Consider the following 18,252-nt stretch of genomic DNA (forward strand, 5'->3'; position numbering starts at 1 on the left):
ACCGTTTTCGGTTTCTGGTGCCATAGAGTCCCATGTGTTTGAAAACTCCGTCGGCCGCCATTTTCCCATTGAAATTTTCAGAAAATTATTTGTAACTTTTGATGAAGTTATCGGATCGGGCTGAAACTTTGGCATCTGGTTGTGACCTCTAGCTCTACCTTTGGGCGGAGAATGAACGTTCGGCGATGCCTAGTTTATTTTTGCGGGAAAAAAGACCGTGTAAATTTTCTTTTGTGACACCCTGTATATTCACTCCGCCGTGCGAAGAAAGTGAGGCTATGAAACCCCCTTGCCATCAGTGATTAAGAAAATACCTAGTTTTCTCTCGATTTCTGCCACCATTCACTTAATCTTTGCTTGGTAATCTCTAGTCTTGAAATCCACTCTCCCTTCGCTGTCTCTAAAACCCAATGACTTTATTAAATCTATGTTGTCTTCGGTAGGCATAGGGTGAAGCCCTATAGTTTAGACGGTAGGTCGCGCCATCTAGGAAATCAAAAAGCAACCATAACGATAGCTGTTTGTGGTGCCATCTTATGCCCTTAAAAGCAAATACGAAATATTTTTTTTTAGCCTTTCATGCGGTTTCTGTTACGGATTTACACACTGCATTAACCGGTGGCTATTAATTAAGTAATGCATTTCAAATGGAAATTTCGAGTTCACAACGTTCAATTGCCGCCTAGCTTACCCGCTACATCGCGGGCAGCTCTAATCGCTAGTGATGCAGTCTAGCAGACGAATTTGCGATAACGGCGGCACTAACGTTGGGCGGCACAATATCAGCTGGAACCTGGGGGGCTATGTTCGACAAATGTTTCGTTTCTCCTAAAAAGAAACGGAAGTGACGAAAGTGACGATATCGCGTCTGATTGGTTAGAGGCTCAATTGACGAAAGTTCCCTCTTTCGTCATTTGAACCTCTAGTCAATCAGACGCGATCTCGTCATTTCCGTCACTTCCGTTTCTTTTTAGGAGAAACGTAACATTTGTCGAACATAGCCCCCCTGGATTCGTCTGCTGCCCGAGGTTAATTGCCAGCCGAGTCCCAGCAATGAACGCGAGAGTGTAGGTGTACCCGTAAATCACAATGTCATTCGCAAACCGCGTTTCAAACTGGACCTATCAATGGATTAAATGGAGCACGTGCACCAAACGAGGTACAGTCACGAGTCTGATCGTTGCCTCCCGAAACTTTCCATTACACTTTTTCTTAACCTGTTGGTTTTAGCTGCATCAACGGGCAAGTTGGATGGACCACTGGCTGGAATTCGGGTGCTTGATTTGACACGGTAAGTGGGCATCGCCTGCGCACACCTCTTTGCGAGCATGCATGACATTTGTCGCGTAAAAACGGTCGTGACTGCCGCAGTACACTACCAAAAAACCCATAAACGCGTTAATCCGAGGCGCGTCTTCACGGTTCCGCAGAATATTGGCGGGACCGTACTGCACCATGATACTGGGTGACCTGGGGGCTGAAGTTATCAAGATCGAAAAACCCTGTAAGTGATTCTTTCAGCTAGCTTTGCCACCGTAATATACACTTTTTTTCTTTTTTTTGCAGTTATTGGCGACGAAACTCGAAACTGGGGACCACCATTCATCGCGGACCAGAGCTGCTACTTCTTGTCTGTCAACAGGAACAAGAAGGTGCAGTTGCAATCAATGCGGAGCGCAAGATTGTCTGCTTCGTTTGGAGGGGTTGTGGTGACGTCAGAAGACCGAGCTCCAGCTGATAGGCTCCGACTAAAGGATAGTGCACGGGTAGACCTAAAGGCTGCTTGCTTTGAGGTCTACCCACTGTCCTTCAATTTGAGCCAATCGGAGCTGGGCGTCGTTTTAACGTCATCACAACTGATGCACAAAAAGCAGATGACTTGCTTTCCGCATAGCTTAATCTTGTCTGTCAGCAGGTTCAAGGTAGAGTCACAATAAATATGAGGGTGAACACACGAGTGGCAGTTAGTCGATCTAGCCTATCGGCGATGCAGTGCCTCGCAGTGGCACGCTTAAATTTGAAGGTGAGAGTAGGTGGATGTCCCTCGCTCAGGGCGAAGAGACGGGCTGTTGTAAACTTGAGCTACGTGCCAACTATGGTCCTCTCGTGTTAATCTGCAAGGACGTCTCAGCAAGGCGCTGCAGCACATATCGGCTGTCGTTCGCATGTTCACCCTACCCTCTTTTGCCGAAATATTGATTTGAGTGTAAATGGATTTGCTACATATCCTCTCTCTCTTCGTTCTGGCCGAGCATGGAAAGGTGTTTTCTTTGTTTAAACTTCGTGGCCGAAAATAACCCTCGAAGGAGACAACAGCGAAGTTTTGAAGAGCCATACATCGAAGTCACTAGCTGATGTTTTGGGCAAAGTTTTGGGTATCGAACGGGTGGGAGATGCCTTCTGCACACATTGTTTTTTAGTCATGCAGTTAGTCTCGAACCCAGTTGCTTGTTTAGGTGGCAGCACAGATTTGGAAAACAATGAATTGCTATAACTTGTTGCAGAGCGTAGCCATTGACCTGAAGAAACCAGAGGGTGCCAGCTTGGTCAGGAAGGTAAATTTCCTCATCATTGTGCGTGGAATAGACTCCTACCAACAGTAATCCCAATGGTTTCAGATAGCTACGTCGTGTGATGTGTTCATGGAAAACTACCTGCCCAGGAAGCTGGACACTCTGGGTCTTGGCTACAAGGATATCGAGGCGGTTGCACCTCAAATTGTCTACTGCTCTGTGACAGGTATGACACTTAAAAATAGTTCCCACTCACATGCGCACGGATACAGGGTGCTGCAGGATATCATACAATCGTGACAAGAGGTCGTCTTGCATATGTTACAGAGTCACCCTCTATGGATAGTACAAACTTGCACGTCTCAAACTAAACGCGTGTACCAGCGTTTCGGCTGCGGTGCACATGGTCACGGGAAACACGCAAAGGAAGAGCGAAAATTTAAACTCCCTAACACGGGTCAAAGCTGAGACGCTAAAAGCTCGGGGTGGGAGATGCCGCCGTTTCGCGCGTTTGAGATGAAAGAAAAGAAACCAAAGCGCCACGACGCTGGTCTGGCATTACCACCAACAACTAGGAGATGCATACCCTAGGGGGGCATGAATCTTGCAGTTTCTATTGTTTTAAGGCATCGAATCTAGGCGATTTTTTACATAAAAACGTGTTTTCTGTTTGCCAGCACTACTAAAAGGGAAAATATTTCAGCGATGAGGTCATTATGTACAGCCCCCTCTGGTGGCTAATCACGTGAGCCCGTACTACTCAAAACGAGGGCGACACAGGTAGTGCGAGATCCATCTTGGTGAGCTTGCATTACCCAAAGAGAGGGTGTCACAGTTAGTCTTCAGTGCGGGAGGCCTGACAAAGATAGGAAGCTTGCAGTTAGGGAGGGACAGCTGAAGCTCATCCCTGCCTTGTCAGTGACTAATACACAGGGTGTTCCAAAAAAACATTTACGGGGTTTTCTTCGCCGCAAAAATAAACTATGCATGACCAAACGCTCATTCTTTGCCGAAAGGTAGCGCTAGAGGTCCATACCAGATGTCAGTTTTAGCACAAACCAATATTTTATTCAAAAGTTATAAGTGGTTTTCTAAAAATTTCATTAGGAAAATGGGGCCCATTTTTGCCCGTTTTCGGTTTCTGGCGCCATACAGCACCATGTATGCGAGAATTACGTCGGCCACCGTGTTCCTGTTTACATTTTCGGAAAATCAGTTATAACTGTTGAATAAAATATAGGTTTGGGGTGAAACTTTGGCATCTGGTTTGGACCTCTAGCGTTACTTTTGGGCGGAGAATGAGCGTTTGGCGGTGCATGATTTATTTTTGCGGTGAAAAAAACTCTGTAAACTTTTTTTAGGGACTCCCCATAGAAGCACAGTTTCAATCTGACCAATGGATCGAAACATCTACACTGACGCAGTGTTTTTGAAACGAGATCTAAGTACAACACTTTCTTAAACACGGCACGTTCAGAAAAGGCACACATGCCCGCCAATTTTATATGCTCTGCAATCATCATGATGATTCTGAAGGAGCCTAGTGGATGATAAGGCTGGCATTTGCCATGCTCACAACCCATCTCGGGTATCAAGCTTGTGTACAGGCATTATTGGTGCATTGTGATTACTAGCTCGGTGCACAGATCTTTGCTCTCACAAGTTCTGCAAGAAGGCAGAAGTGTGGGTCTTTTTTATGCACAAGCGATTTGTGTTTGGCCAAAATTCTCTCAAACGTTTGCAAAGAAATGCACACACACACACACACACACATCTAAAAAAAAATAAAAAAAACAATTGTCCAGACAAGCGATTGAGAGCACCTGAACTAGCGAGGAAAACATGGGTAATTAATAGACCCTTTTCAGAAGTGTGTGCCACCTAGTGGCTGCTGCACCAATCACCCAAGTCTGCCATTGTTTGGTCATCCACTCCGAGCATGTATTTAACGTGAGGGCTGCGTCAGCGTTCGACATGAATGCGGCTCAGCTCGTATCAAAAACAAGTGCAGCATCAGCGTTTGGCGAGGACTCGGATTCAATAGCATGCTTCATGCCCAATGGATGGAAGGATGCTATAACCAGAGCCGTACATGTAGATAGTTTGGTCATTCGTTGGGAAGTATAGAAGACAAATGAGGAGGCGCCATTGGCCGAAAGCGGGCTGGGCGTGTTCCAGGGCGTCTTCAGAAATTCAAATGTGACCAACCAGAAGCCGGAAATAATACCCTGGCGGTGGTCGCGAGAAACAAACCTGATAACTGCATTAGAGTAACTCTCGATGGCTGAAAATATGGTACACGTGATGTACCGATCACGCTCATCAAAAATGATGGTGGAAGAGTGCGACTAGCGGAACGATTGACATAATCCGTACGTCAAACGCCGAGGTCCGGGAATCTGCCGTCCGAGCGGTCACACACTGTCCGTGCAAAACAGAGTTGAGCGGCGCATTCGTTTCTTACATCTTTCTCGATGATCATGATCAAAACAACACGTGAGCCCATTTTCAACCACCAAGAGTTACTACACTTCGCTCTTACGCATTTATTAAAACCGTATACGAACATAGACTTTCGATCAGAACTGTTTCTCGCTACCACCGCTAGGGGATTCTTTTCGGCTTCTGGTTGGTCAAGAGAGCATGCCAAGCCCTCTTCCCGAGTCTGCCGCACGCCCTGGCTCTGCCCGCGCCTCCCATTGACTAAACTCTCTACATATACGGCTCTGATGCTGACGACTCTACCCTTTATAATGGGTGATAGCTTGCGCCACCTAGCCTAGAAACTGGAAACCAAAAGTATGATTCCTCCCCTCGCCCTTCTAAGCCCATGGCGACTGCCAATGTCGCTCGATGGGGTTCTGAAAAGCGTCTGTACCAACTGAAGAGGGTGAGTGAGAATCTGGGGGGTAAGGAGGGGAGCAGAATGCGGCAAATTCTGGGCGCTGATATCGGCGATTCCGAGAGAAAGAATGAAAAAGGGAGAGCGGAGAAAGAAAGCAGACGAAAGGTTAGGGCTGTTCATTCTGCCACGACAAGTTGAAGTTGCTCGAGTGCTTTTCAACTTTATTAAGTTTCATACATTATGCGATTCTGGTGTTTTCCTGCACAATAAGCTAGAAACGAACATGGTACAGACGACACATGACATTTTGCTGCTTCTTTGTGCATATTTAAGGTCCGTTCACACATTTGCGACCTCTTAGAACCGAGCGCCTTGGAACCTCTTAATATCTTTTAAGACTAGAGGACACACTGGTGCCATCTATTGGGCAGCAATGGAAACTTGGTGGTTTCGCATATTTTCTGTTTCTCTCGTGCATTACCTTTTCTTTTTCTGGCTCGAAATACTTTTTCCAACGTTATAAACGAACACTTCTCATAGGTATTATGCACATTTGGCCTCAGAAATCCCGCAAAACCTTCAATCTAGTGAAATGCAGTTCCAGGGTCACCGCATAGATGGCGCCAGCATGCTTGTGTGTTCTCTCGTCCTAAGAAATGTTAAGAGATTTCAAGACACTCCATTCTAAGAAGTCGCAAGGGTGTGGAACGGGCCTTTAGGTGTCGCCAGTGGTATGGGCCCATCGGGACCACCAACTGAGATTGCCAACGTCCGCTTCTATGCCCCACCGTTCCCGAGTGACCCCATGCATAAGAACTTTCCCTCTAGATTATTACGACGACTCCACGGTGAGGACACCTTGCACATTATAACCTTATGGTGCTCCTCCCTCGAGCCCAGGGTATAATCCCAGGGGGCCGTACCGGGATCGAGCAGGGTACGACGTCATAGCGGCCTCCATGGGGGGTCTGCTGCACATCACTGGGCCGGCCGATGGCGAGCCCTGCAAGGTGGGCGTGGCCATCACGGACATCTGCACGGGGCTGTACGCCCACGGAGCAGTCATGGCCGCCCTGCTGCAGCGCCAGACCACCGGGAAGGGACAGTGGATCAACTGCAACCTCCTGTCCACCCAGGTACGGCCGCAGCCACTGCCCACGGGAGGAAGTGTGGCAAAACTGTACACGTACTATCTGTGTCACCTCATGGGTGCTGTAAACAGATGCCCTCGAGAGTAACATACAAGGATAAATGGATGGTATTGGCTGTGCCCTTCGTATCGTGCACTAGCCCAACAATACGAGAATGACAGGGAGGAGCTTCAGTTGTCCCGGAGGGGTCTTTACATCCCTTTAAATGGCTACGAGGATATAAAGGCAGTTGCAGGTTTGCACTAAGAGGGTTGCCGACACCTGTGTGTCAACTGAGTGTTTTCACTAGATAGCAGTAATCTTACGGAGCTCCTAACTGTGCACTCTTATTAACCACTGTTGTAATCTGCTGCGAGGCTGACCGGAGTCCAAGGTTGCCATAAAATAATTGCGTTCTATGTATCAAACGTGGTTAATGAAAATCAGCTTAAAAAAATATGGGGACGAAGAAACTAACAAACACGACAGGACGGAACTGTCCTAGCTGTCAAGTTTCTTTCTTTGTCCCCGTTTTTTTACCTGATTTTCATCAACCATGTTTAATTATTACCAGCTGGCCCAGTTTTCTACTTTGTTGCATGTATGTTTATACAGCCTGAAGTTAGACTGCCTCGATGGGCGTCTGGAGTCTTAGCTGTAGATTAGAAATTGAGCCAGTGTGGTACAACCACTAGCCTAGGGTCTTTAGCGTGCACCACGCAGTAGTGATACACGACCGCACGCCAGTATGATGCTCATCCAGGTCGAAACTGGCAGGGGTGGGGACTGAGACCAGGATTCCAGGGTTTTGCAGCACGAGCTTTCGCTCCACCTGCTCTGAGGTGCGATGCATTAACGCTCGGCCTGCAGTGACAGGAAAGACCCCATCTGGGACATGTGAAGAAACAACCAAACTCGGTGGTGACGGAGGCAAATGACGTCGGAGCATCCACTCGGCTCTTCTAGTCAATGCTTGAGATTACTACAGCCACATTTGTGCACATAGACGAGCAGCTTCTGCATCAGGGGTGCCAGTACTGTGAAAAGGAACGTAAAGAGTGCAACACTTTTGCCAATGTGATCTTGGCTTAGGCCAAGATCACATTGCTATCAATTTGTGGATGTATAGTCTGCTTTAGGTTAAGAAAAGCAGGGGCCACAAATCTGCTCACCATGATTGGCGGTTTCTTCATCTCCACAGGCCCGCCCCCTGGTGTTCGCTCTGCTGAAATGGAAACACTGGAGGGGTTTAGGGGAGGAGCTTCACCCGCTTCCTTAACCTGCAACTTACTACAGCTCTACTTACACTGCAGGGCTAGAGGACATTGCACATTGATGGGAAGATGGGTTGCCACGTTTTCCTGGCTTTTCACTTGTCTTTTATCCCGGCTCTTGTGTAAACCTCGAGATTTCTCTGGGGCACCCCTGCGCTAGGCTACAAATATGGTTTTTATAACTTCGCAATCTGAGCACTGTTGGGAGCTTGGTTGTGCAGAACCAGCATCAGCGATTTTTAGACGGCCACACGGATGAAACGAATCTATATCAATTGGAGGGCTAGTTGGTTGGATATCTAAACGGCGGTTTAAAAAGCGCAAAGGACTAAGGAGAGAAGGAGACAGGACAGAGCTCTTACTTACAACTGTCAAATTTAATAGAGCATCTAGAGAACGTTCTCTAGATGCTCTATTAAATTTGACAGTTGTAAGTAAGTGCTCTGTCCTGTCCCCTCCTCTTCTTAGTCCTTCGCGCTTTTTAAACCACCGTCTGGATGAAATGTAAGCTGTTCAGTAGACATTTTTCAAACCTTATTAACGCAGTGCAGGATGAGTGACAGTCGTGTACTCGTGAGTGTGGACAGGGGCCCTCTATACCAAATGAATGTATGTATGTATAGCAGTGGCCATCCCTCCATTCATTCATCTTTTGTATTGGGTGGTAGCACGTACCACCTAGCTTAGAAACACCCGCACCCATCCGCTCAAAATTCACCACTTTTTGAAGAACTGGCACCCCAATACTTAGTTCGAGGCTTCCATGGTAGGAAACTCTAGGAAACAAAAGGTGCTATTAAAGGGGGTGGCGAGAAGCTTCAAGTAAAAGAGGGGATTGGTGGTCGAGAGTGTTAGCGCAACACAGCTCTGAGTATGTGGAGCGAAAGCTTGCGTTGCAGAGCCCAGGGTTCAATGCCAACCCTGCACGTTTCAATCCGGATGAGCATCGTATCGGAGTGCGGTCGTGCATCACTACTGCATGATGCACGTTAAAGACTCCAGGCTGGCAGTGCTACTGCACTGGCTAAATTTCTCATCTACAGCATAAAACAGTTGCCGCACCTCAAAGGCAGACCAACCTTACGCCACATAATACAAAAGTCCATATCTTTCTTTTTTTTTTGGGGGGGGGGGGGGGGGGAAGCTTTTTAGTATGAACTTGGGGGCGAAACATAAGCCACAATGAGCACAAAAGCAATGTTTTGGCAGATCAGTCTAGGTGATCGCAGCTCAATGGGCCCAACAGGATTCTAGTTTCCTTGCTCGAAGGAATGTTCACGCTCGCACGTGCCACGACCGGATACCTTCGTACTGAGAAAACGTCAGACGGGGAATTCAAAAAATGGTTGATTGATGATGTTACCTGTTCCTAGATCGCCTGCCTGGCCAACATAGCGTCCAACTACCTTAATGCGGGCAAAGAGGCCACGCGGCAGGGTACTGGCCACGAGAGCATCGTGCCGTACGCTGCCTTTGAGACGCTCGACGGCCACCTGACCGTCGGAGCGGCCAGCGAGAAGCAGTTCCAGGCCATGTGCAAGGTCATGAGCCTCCCCCAGGTCGCCGTCGACACCCGCTTCAAGGACAACGCCAGCCGCGTCAAGCACAGGGAGGCGCTCACGGACATCCTCAACAGAGTGTATGTGCAGCACACGTGTGCCTCGCTTCCTTCTCATTGGCAGAGATTGGAGATTTAGCACTAAGATGGTTCAATGTCGAGTCAGGACATGCAAAAAATAAAATCCCAGATAACTCCATTATTAGATGTCACTAAACTTGCGTCAAACTTGTTTTGTCAGCAATGTGTTAGTTTCTTGGATAAGTTCGATGAATTCAATGAATGTTGGAGCTTTCTACGTCCAGGCACCAACAGTTAAGGCTTAGTTTACAGCGTCGGATTAATTTGAGCCATCCTGTTACAGTAAGACTGATCAGCAAGACCTAAGCCCGCACATTTAATTGCCGTGTCATGAAACAGTTTCAAAGCCTGGGCAATAATAGAGAAGCAGTAATCCCCACTTCCATCAAACTCGATGACTAATGTTAGTCAGTACCCTGAAGCGCTTTTAGTGTGATGTTGAAGTCAGTTAAACACTAATTGCCTGGTCAGTTGCGGTAGTACGACTCTCTGCCAGTGCTTCGACAGTTCCTCGAAGAGCTCTCTCTTCCAACTTGAGGCAGAGTCGGGAGAACTGGAATGTAAACAGCAACTTCATCCGGGATCCAATTCTTGTCACAGTGAGAGCAAGGGCAATGTTGAATTACACTCTCATGGAGCAAGCTAAGGTATCAATCCAGGCGATTTGTCCACCGCTGCGAGGAAAGAATGGGGTTTGTTCGCTTAAGCGTCATACCCAGATGGAAATAAATCGTGAAAGCACCAAACATTGTTAGCTAACAAAGAAAAAGAATAGTTAGTTGTCTTGTGCGAAGCGAGTGCCGGTCCAAAGCGAGATCCAAAGCAGACCGAAATTGTTATTGCCCGCTATATCACATTGGAAGTGATTGAGAACCCATGCTTTCTTTTGCAAATTGTGCTGCCGTACTCAAACTGACATTGACCAGTGGATGGAGTACTCAGGCCAAGCATATAGAAGGCTGCGAGACTTCTTCCGCTATGCTTTGAATGCCATTTATTCTAGGTTTCCTCTGGCGCCTGTGTTTTTACTCGGTGATTTTAACCTACCCCTTATTGATTGGTCGGGAGAATATCCTGCTACTTCTTGCAGCTCTCCCCATTACCATGATTTCCTTAATTTGTGTTCAGATTTTTCTTTTTCACAAGGTGTTACCGAACCTACACGGATTTCCGGTACAACTGCCAATGTGTTAGATCTTATACTTACAACTGACTCCAATCTCGCTTCCTCGATAACCTATTTACCAGGTATTAGTGATCATTCAATTTTGCAGTTCAATTTGTTTACTTCAGCGTGTACTTCCAATAAAGCCAGAAAACAATTCCCAGACTACAGTAAGGGAAATTTTGAAGCGATAAATAATGAGTTAGCGGGCTTCCTTAATGAGTACCTACTTGACTTTTCTGAACGTTCCGTTGAAGTTAACTGGAATTTGTTTAAGGACAAGATAAACTTTAATTACCTCTTTCATTCCATGCAGGTTCATTTTTTCTAACGTATCGTCACCTTGGTTTAACGTCATTAAATGTCTTTCTAACAAGAAAAAACGCCTTTTCCGCACTGCGAAATCGTCTGGTTGTGATAAGCATTGGGTAGCTTATAAAACAGCTGCAAATGCTTATAAGGCAGCCATCGATGAAGACAAGAGAATCTTTTTAATGTAACCCTACCTTCTATGCTATCCAATAGTATTAAACAATTTTGGAGTGTCGTAAACGGACCAAAGAGGACTGATATTACGCTTACTGGGGTTGGTGGCGTCGACATTCCGAGAGAGCAGTGTGCCTTTGTTTTAAATGATATGTTTGTTAAGGCATTCTCCAGTGACGTTGGCTCATGTTTTCCTATGTATCCAGATTATGATTTTTTCCCCATGGATCCTCTTATACTTGATTATGACGGAATTGTTAAACTTATCGACAATTTGAAAATATCTTCTTGTGGCATTGACAATATTACCCCTAAATTTATAAAGCACACTAAAATTTACATCTCCGTTTATCTTGTTAAAATTTTTGAACAATCCCTTAGCCTTGGTGTCTTGCCAAGTGACTGGAAAATAGGGAAGGTGGTTCCACTTCACAAGACAGGTGACAAACATAGTCCTCTTAACTATCGAACCATTTCCTTAACCAGCATGCCCTGTAAACTTTTACAGCACATAATTTACTCTCATCTGGTAAATTTCTTAGATTCGAATTTTTTTTTTTCGCCTTCACAACATGGCTTCCGCAAATCACTGTCCTGTGAAACTCAACTTTTACTAATGACCTCCTTTCCATTCTTGACCGTGGATCCCGGGTTGACTGTGTCTTCCTCGACTTTTGCAAAGCGTTCGATAAAGTTTCTCACAAATGCCTATTTTATAAACTTAGTAAACTTAAGATAGACCCGAATGTTTTGTCATGGATTAAATGTTTTTTAACTGATCGTTCTCAATTTGTTACTACCAATGAAGCTAAGTCCTCTCTCAGTCCCGTTATATCTGGTGTTCCCCAAGGGTCCGTTTTAGGGCCCCTTTTGTTTCTTATTTATATAAATGACCTACCCATGTGTGTATCATCATCCATTTGTTTATTCGCCGACGACTGTGTAATCTACCGTGAAATTACTAACGATTCTGATACCGCACTTCTTCAAGATGACCTATGCGTGGTATCCGACTGGTGTCTCTTAATACTAATAAATGTAAAGCTATGAGTGTCTCTCGTGGTATCAAGACCCCATCGTCATACTCAATTTGTAACACTCCTCTGCAGTTTGTGTCTTCTTATAAATATCTTGGCATACATATTACTTCTAACATGTCATGGAAAGCTCATACTGATCACATTATCGCTAATGCTAACTCTATGCTTGGGTATCTCAAAAGAAACTTCTCTTCAGTCCCTATGTCCCTCAAACTAATTTTATACAAAACTCTAGTTCGCTCAAAGCTCGAGTATGCTGCAGCAATCTGGGATCCCGGCCAAACGACGCTCATGAATAACATTGAAGCCATGCAAAATCATGCGGTGCGTTTCATTTTCTGCAATTATCACCGCACTGCTAGTGTATCATCTATGAAATCAACTCTATCTCTGCCTCTTCTTTCACTACGACGAAAAATATCACGCCTATGCCTGTTTTTCAAAATGTATCATTCTAACGCCTCGCTGAAGGACAAACTACTTCTGAGCTCATCTTTCATTTCTCCCCGCATCGATCATCGCTTCAAAGTCGGCATACCTCTTTGCAAAACCTCGGCATACATTGACTCCTTCATTCCTCGAACGTCCTCCGATTGGAACCACCTTCCCGCATCTTTTGTAAACATATCATCAGTTGATTTATTTAGAGCTGCATTAGTTAATCATTTTTGCTAATACATATTAGGCTGATCTTTTCTTCTCTCTAGCAGAAGTGCATTGTTGGCCTTTGCTTTGCTTTTTTATGTTTTTGCATTGTTGTTGTTCTTGTCTACCCCCTCTGTAATGCCCTCTGGGCCCTGAGGGTATTGAAATAAATAAATAAATAAATGGTACCAATGAACCGCCCAACGGTAGGCTCGGAAATGGAGAAAAACTTTATCAATGGCCGATTACGTGCGCTTGGCAGGAAGCTCTGAATTCACATCCGATCGGCAGCAAAGAACGCTTCTGCACTCACTTTGACCAAAACCGGACCGCTGGATGACCCGGTGTCAGCGTGGGAACATTGCCAGGCTTAATTTATCGTCACCGCTGCAACAACGCCCATCTCCTCGATTACTGACCAGGTTCAAGACCAAGCCGACGCAGGAGTGGCTCAGCCTGTTTGAAGGCTCGGAAATCCCCTATGGCCCAATCCAGAACATGCAGCAGGTCTTCCAAGACCCTCAGGCAAGTGTAACTCTCTGCGTGCTGCCATTTAGGGAATGCCGTCCTTCTCAACGGTGACTTAGCACGACGCTTCTCAAACATTGCAAACCCCCAACTATCTTGCGGCTCATTTGCAGAGCTCCAATGAATATGTAGATATGACACAGACGTGTTGCACACATCGAGGAACTTGCGTTGCCGTAAATCGGTTGAAGTTGTAGTCAATCCGGATTAGTATAAATCCTGTTTACTGCCTTTGGCATCTGGCGGACGAGCCCAAAGAGCTCTTGCAGCGAAAAGCGAAAATGGCAACACATATTCAATTCACTTCATTTTATTTACTCCCACAATACAAAATGGGCGACGGAGGCAGGAGAAAAAGCTGCGAAAGTGCAGCTTGACAAAGCCCCTGCCCCCACAGGCAGATCGGTCAGCGGGATACAATTGCATTAGGTATTTAAAACAGAAAAGGACATTTATGCACCACACCGAGAAAGATGTTATTACAAGGACAATATTTCACGCAATGTATTCTTATTGAAATTTTCTGTGCAGACACCTTGTTCTTTGAAAAAATTTAATACTGTTGGAAATCTGTGCTGAATCATCTGAAGCCCGTAATTAGTTTGTGGACATGGTACTCTCAAGGATCCCGCGCTGCGCATTTCAAATGAAATATTTTTTTTAGTTAACGTTAACTTGGAAATTCGTCATAATGGATCATTAGGAAATTTAAGTGATGCCAATACATTGCTGCTAGCTTATATTGAAAATATTCTTTGATTTTCATTGTTTACAGAAAAGAGGTTCAGTATGTGTGCAATACGACTCATTACTTAAGATGCAAATTGCTTTTTCTGCAGCAAAAACAATTTATTAAAGTTAGTGCTTGTTGTAGTTCCCCAAACCGGATGACAGTATGGTATACGAGAATTATATACTGCATTGTAAATTAAAAGTTTTACACGAAATGGTAATATATAGCGATGCTTATATAGAACATCTATGATATTCGAGAGTTTGAGAGTAAGATTTTGAACATGCGAGTCCCATAAGTTAACATATGTTTGTGAAAAATCATGCCCAGGGTTTTAACAGTACCGTAAAATACCGGGCAAGCGCCCACTAAAAATTTAAAGATAATCGCGAAAAAATGGGGATGGGCACTTGTCCGGTCATCACTTTTACATATCAATGTACTGTGCACATTTTTTCAGATCTTAAAAGTTTGGGAATGGGCACTTAATGTGGCAAGGGTGGATGCGCGGTATTCTATGGTAGTTATAAATTTAACTTTGGAGGAATTCATCATTAATTTTGTGGTGGCATTAACACTGTACCTCTCGGTTCGAAGATGATTTCATTTATTTTTAGAGAATTGGAAACAGTCCACCAACTAAGTTTTTCTAGGCACATATTTGCATCAGTAACTAAAATATCAATGTTTTTTCCTGAAACAAAATACATATACTGCCCGATTTGTCATAAATGACAAATGAGGCATTACTTGTGATAGTAACTACATAATTTATGAATAGGTTAAACAGCAATAGCCCCGAGACACTACTTTGAGGTACTGCTGTTGGAACTGCTTTCAGCATCGAAGAATATCCATTTATTTCAACACTGCTGCCAGAAGCACAAGTAGTTTTCTATTAGAGCTAGGGAACGCCCTCGAATTCTATAAGAATATAGCTTTTCTAACAGAGTTTTATGATCCAGAGCGACTCTTCTGCAAACCATACTGAGAATCCCTAAGTAGCATATTTTTTTTTCACAAAAATGATTAAGCCTGACATGAATAACTTTCTCTAAGCCCTTGGAAACGCTTTATCCGCAAAAGCGCGTATTAAAAACGCACTCGCCAACAAGAGTGCACTGCAACTTGTGAGAACACAACTACAGCTGGAAACCCTTACCTGTCATTGGTAGAGCGATCACTGAATCAGTGTGGACCCCTAGGGCTCTGTGGACCACAGTTTGAAACCGCTGACTTAGCATATTGACTTTGCAGCATATTTCTAACAGCATGTTTGCGATGAGCCGCATGAACTGCCCACCCGCAGAAGTTGCAATTTCAGCCAAAAGGTATTTGTGCATTGGAGAAAAAACATTGTTTTTTTCTCCAATGCACGCAACAGAAAAACAATTTTTAGAGGATACAGACATGAATTTGTTAAGCAATTGTTAAAGGAAGTGACATAAAACTACCAGCCATCATAGCTTACAAGGTCAGCTTGTCTTTCATCTTGCTCAACATTGCTCAACTGTAGAGGTAAAAGAGAGGACAAGATGCACACGAAGTCATAGACAGAGTAATGCCAGTTCTGCTTCCTGTACCTCGGCCAGGTTATATGCAGTAGGCTGAATTTAGCCCCTGCTGGTCTCTGCTTGTGTTCCCACTTTTCCTTTACCTCAAAATACAAAAAAGCAAATCCAAACTTGACTTAAATAAAATATACTGAATCTGCTAGATTTAATGCAGATGAGACATAATTGTCCCTTTTGAAGTCAGCTTACCACTACTCAGTAGTTTTCAAGATGCTTTAAAACATTGGAATGATTGTCCAGGCCAGAACTTAGATTGCGTCGGATCAACCATCAGTGTTTACGGAGAGCGGACAAAAAATCTCCGCAATTTCCTGTCGGCAATGAAATTTGTTCGGTGTTTCCACTACTGCTGTTCCTGGAATACCCACACATTTAGTGGGAGTTAAGTGAAAGAGCTGGAGTAACAGGGTATCTCGCATAGTTCCTTCGTGCAATTATTCCTGCAGGTGGCTCGAGCCACACCAGCCTTTCACCACACTTGGTGCACAAGAGCTACTCAGCTGCAGTTGCATAAAACACACACTAAAACAGCTAGCTGATTAGCACTAAAATGCCATTATTCATCGAGTGTCATTGAAAAATTCCCGTCCCTGCAACGCGGAACAATTAACCCCTTCAGTGCCAACTTTTTTTTCTCCAAAAGTAACCTAAAAGTGCCATATTTTTTTATTTTGAAATTGTTATTCCTCTAGTATAACTCATAAAATCTGAAAAGTTCATTACGCAAAAATCAGCGGAGGCGAAAAAAATATTTGCCAACTAAAACAAGTGCTGCCATCTATGATCAGCGCCGCAAAACTACTCGGACGAGCCTAGCTCGTCCGAGTAGTTTGAGGGGGACCGAAAAAAACCACTGGACGAGCTGAGCTCGTCCACAGCATTTTTAGCCAGAAAGTGGCAGACGAGCTCAGCTCGTCCAAGGCACTTAAGGGGTTAAAACGACGATTAACGGTACTGTCGAGATTGTGACGCTCCTTATCCTCCTTATCTCTTTCCAAATGTTCAGGGACGAGAGATGGTGGTGAAGCTTCCACACAAGACTGCGGGTGAAGTGTCTGTAGTAGGTAAGAACAGTTTTCCCAGCTAGAATCTGTTGCATTTCTCAGCAGCAGAGGGAAAGATCCTCCCCATCACGCAACCATTCGGCGTCAGAGCGAACTGGAGCTTTCGGTATACGTGCACATTGTTGTCTGACGATTGGGAGCAACAACTGCCTTCTTCGAGATGTGGGCATCCTCGAGGCACTTTCTCACCATGTTATCGTGTGAAAACGCAGCTCCTCGAGTGGTGCCCAGAGGCAACATGCTTCTCTTTACAGATGGAAGCTCCCATGTTTTCGCTTGACCGTCGAGCGAGAACATACAAGCATGAGAAGATGCATTGAAAGCTGGCACAAATCTTCTCAAGGTTTCCACAGATTTGTGAGCTGGTTTTCAATGTCATGCTGAGACTTTTTCAAAGACAAAAACCATAGAAATTTTATAATTTTAAGATAAACTCCACATTTCATGACAGCGACAAGGAGGCACAATTGTCATAGGCTGTCTTGTACAGAACTGTTATAAGTATTTTACAGTAGTCCTTGCAATTCTCACTCTCCTTGAGGCTGTTAGTGTCGCCTGCATCTCCAGTTCTCTCCTTTCTTGTGCCTTGAATGCTCATCGAGGGCTATTCTCCATGTCACCTTACGACGGACTGCAGAAGACGCTACGAGTCGTCGAGTTAACCGACCCAGTGCCGTGCAAGTGGCGCACGACTTTTGGGAGGGGCGCAGCAGCGTGCTGGGCACTAAGGCACGCGACATGTTCCAACACTAGGTCGGCCGGGACCACTTCTGACATCCGCTGCAAACCGTCCAAAAGTGAAACGGAGCGAATGCAAAATTTACCCTCTTCCAAAGCCTCGAGAACCTCAATTTCATTTTCAAGGGTTTGCAGGAAACCTGGTCTTTTGTCCCAATATTGGGCCGATAATTTTGCAGCGCTTCTACCCAAATATACCGGCAGCGCTTATTTTCTGCCAAAAATAAGTGCCGCAATAGCTGCATCACAGTCATAACTATGCTTTGTGTGCCCCGCAACCCAGGACCAGCTGTGGAATTCGGTGCTGCAATCAACGCCGTGCGTTCGCCTCCTCCGCTACTCGGAGAGCACACCGACGAGGTGCTGTCGGATTTCCTCGGTGCCCAAGAAATCGCCAGGCTTCGAGCCGACAAAGTGGTCTTCTAACGCGCCAAGCAAGAGCAGTGCACGGTGTATAAATGAGAATAAATTTATTACTTTTTTACGACCGCCACATTGTATTTGTATAGAAATACAACAGAACAGGGTGTGCAAAAGTTCTACTGCAAGTAGCACTCGAAAAACATCAACAAAAGCTTGGGTTGTAAAGAGACCCATCGTAGCGGACATGGAACCAATAAATTGGTCTTGTAAAATATAGTCTATATAAGTGTATATCACATGCAGAGGCAGTCATCTTCAGGTACATCCACTGGCTTAACGCACATTTGTCGTAAACACGTCGGAGGTAGTTGTTTGGAAGGTCTGGTAGCATTCATAGTGCCCCTAACAATGTTAAGTTGCTCACTTAACGAAACAATCCTTAAGACGTATTGAGACTTGCACTTTCGTGAGTCTTGGTTCTTATAAATATGGGGCTATGCAGTCTTCATGCTGTC

The 18,252-nt window shown here is 45.0% G+C and overlaps 1 protein-coding gene across 1 annotated transcript; it reads left to right on the plus strand.

The window, feature by feature from the left end:
* Positions 1-568: 568 nt before the first annotated feature.
* LOC8031720 (succinate--hydroxymethylglutarate CoA-transferase) lies at positions 569-17,858 on the plus strand. The gene is made up of 12 exons (XM_042293077.1): positions 569-792; positions 1,006-1,159; positions 1,231-1,291; positions 1,431-1,504; positions 1,567-1,652; positions 2,505-2,555; positions 2,619-2,739; positions 6,259-6,494; positions 9,136-9,401; positions 13,160-13,262; positions 16,579-16,636; positions 17,658-17,858. Exons 2-12 carry the CDS (start codon positions 1,090-1,092, stop codon positions 17,798-17,800), a joined length of 1,269 nt encoding a protein of 422 aa, XP_042149011.1. The 5' UTR covers positions 569-792; positions 1,006-1,089; the 3' UTR covers positions 17,801-17,858.
* The last annotated feature ends 394 nt before the right edge of the window (positions 17,859-18,252 follow it).

This window comes from Ixodes scapularis, unplaced genomic scaffold (assembly GCF_016920785.2).
Source record: "Ixodes scapularis isolate PalLabHiFi unplaced genomic scaffold, ASM1692078v2 PGA_scaffold43__4_contigs__length_2004386, whole genome shotgun sequence".
NCBI lineage: Eukaryota > Metazoa > Arthropoda > Arachnida > Ixodida > Ixodidae > Ixodes > Ixodes scapularis.

Coding starts and splice junctions, on each gene's coding strand:
- LOC8031720 (XM_042293077.1), top strand. CDS start 1,090: ATGTCATTCGCAAACCGCGTTTCAAACTGGACCTATCAATGGATTAAA. Junction 6,495..9,135: donor GCAACCTCCTGTCCACCCAG/GTACGGCCGCAG, acceptor ACCTGTTCCTAG/ATCGCCTGCCTGGCCAACAT. Junction 9,402..13,159: donor ACGGACATCCTCAACAGAGT/GTATGTGCAGCA, acceptor ATTACTGACCAG/GTTCAAGACCAAGCCGACGC.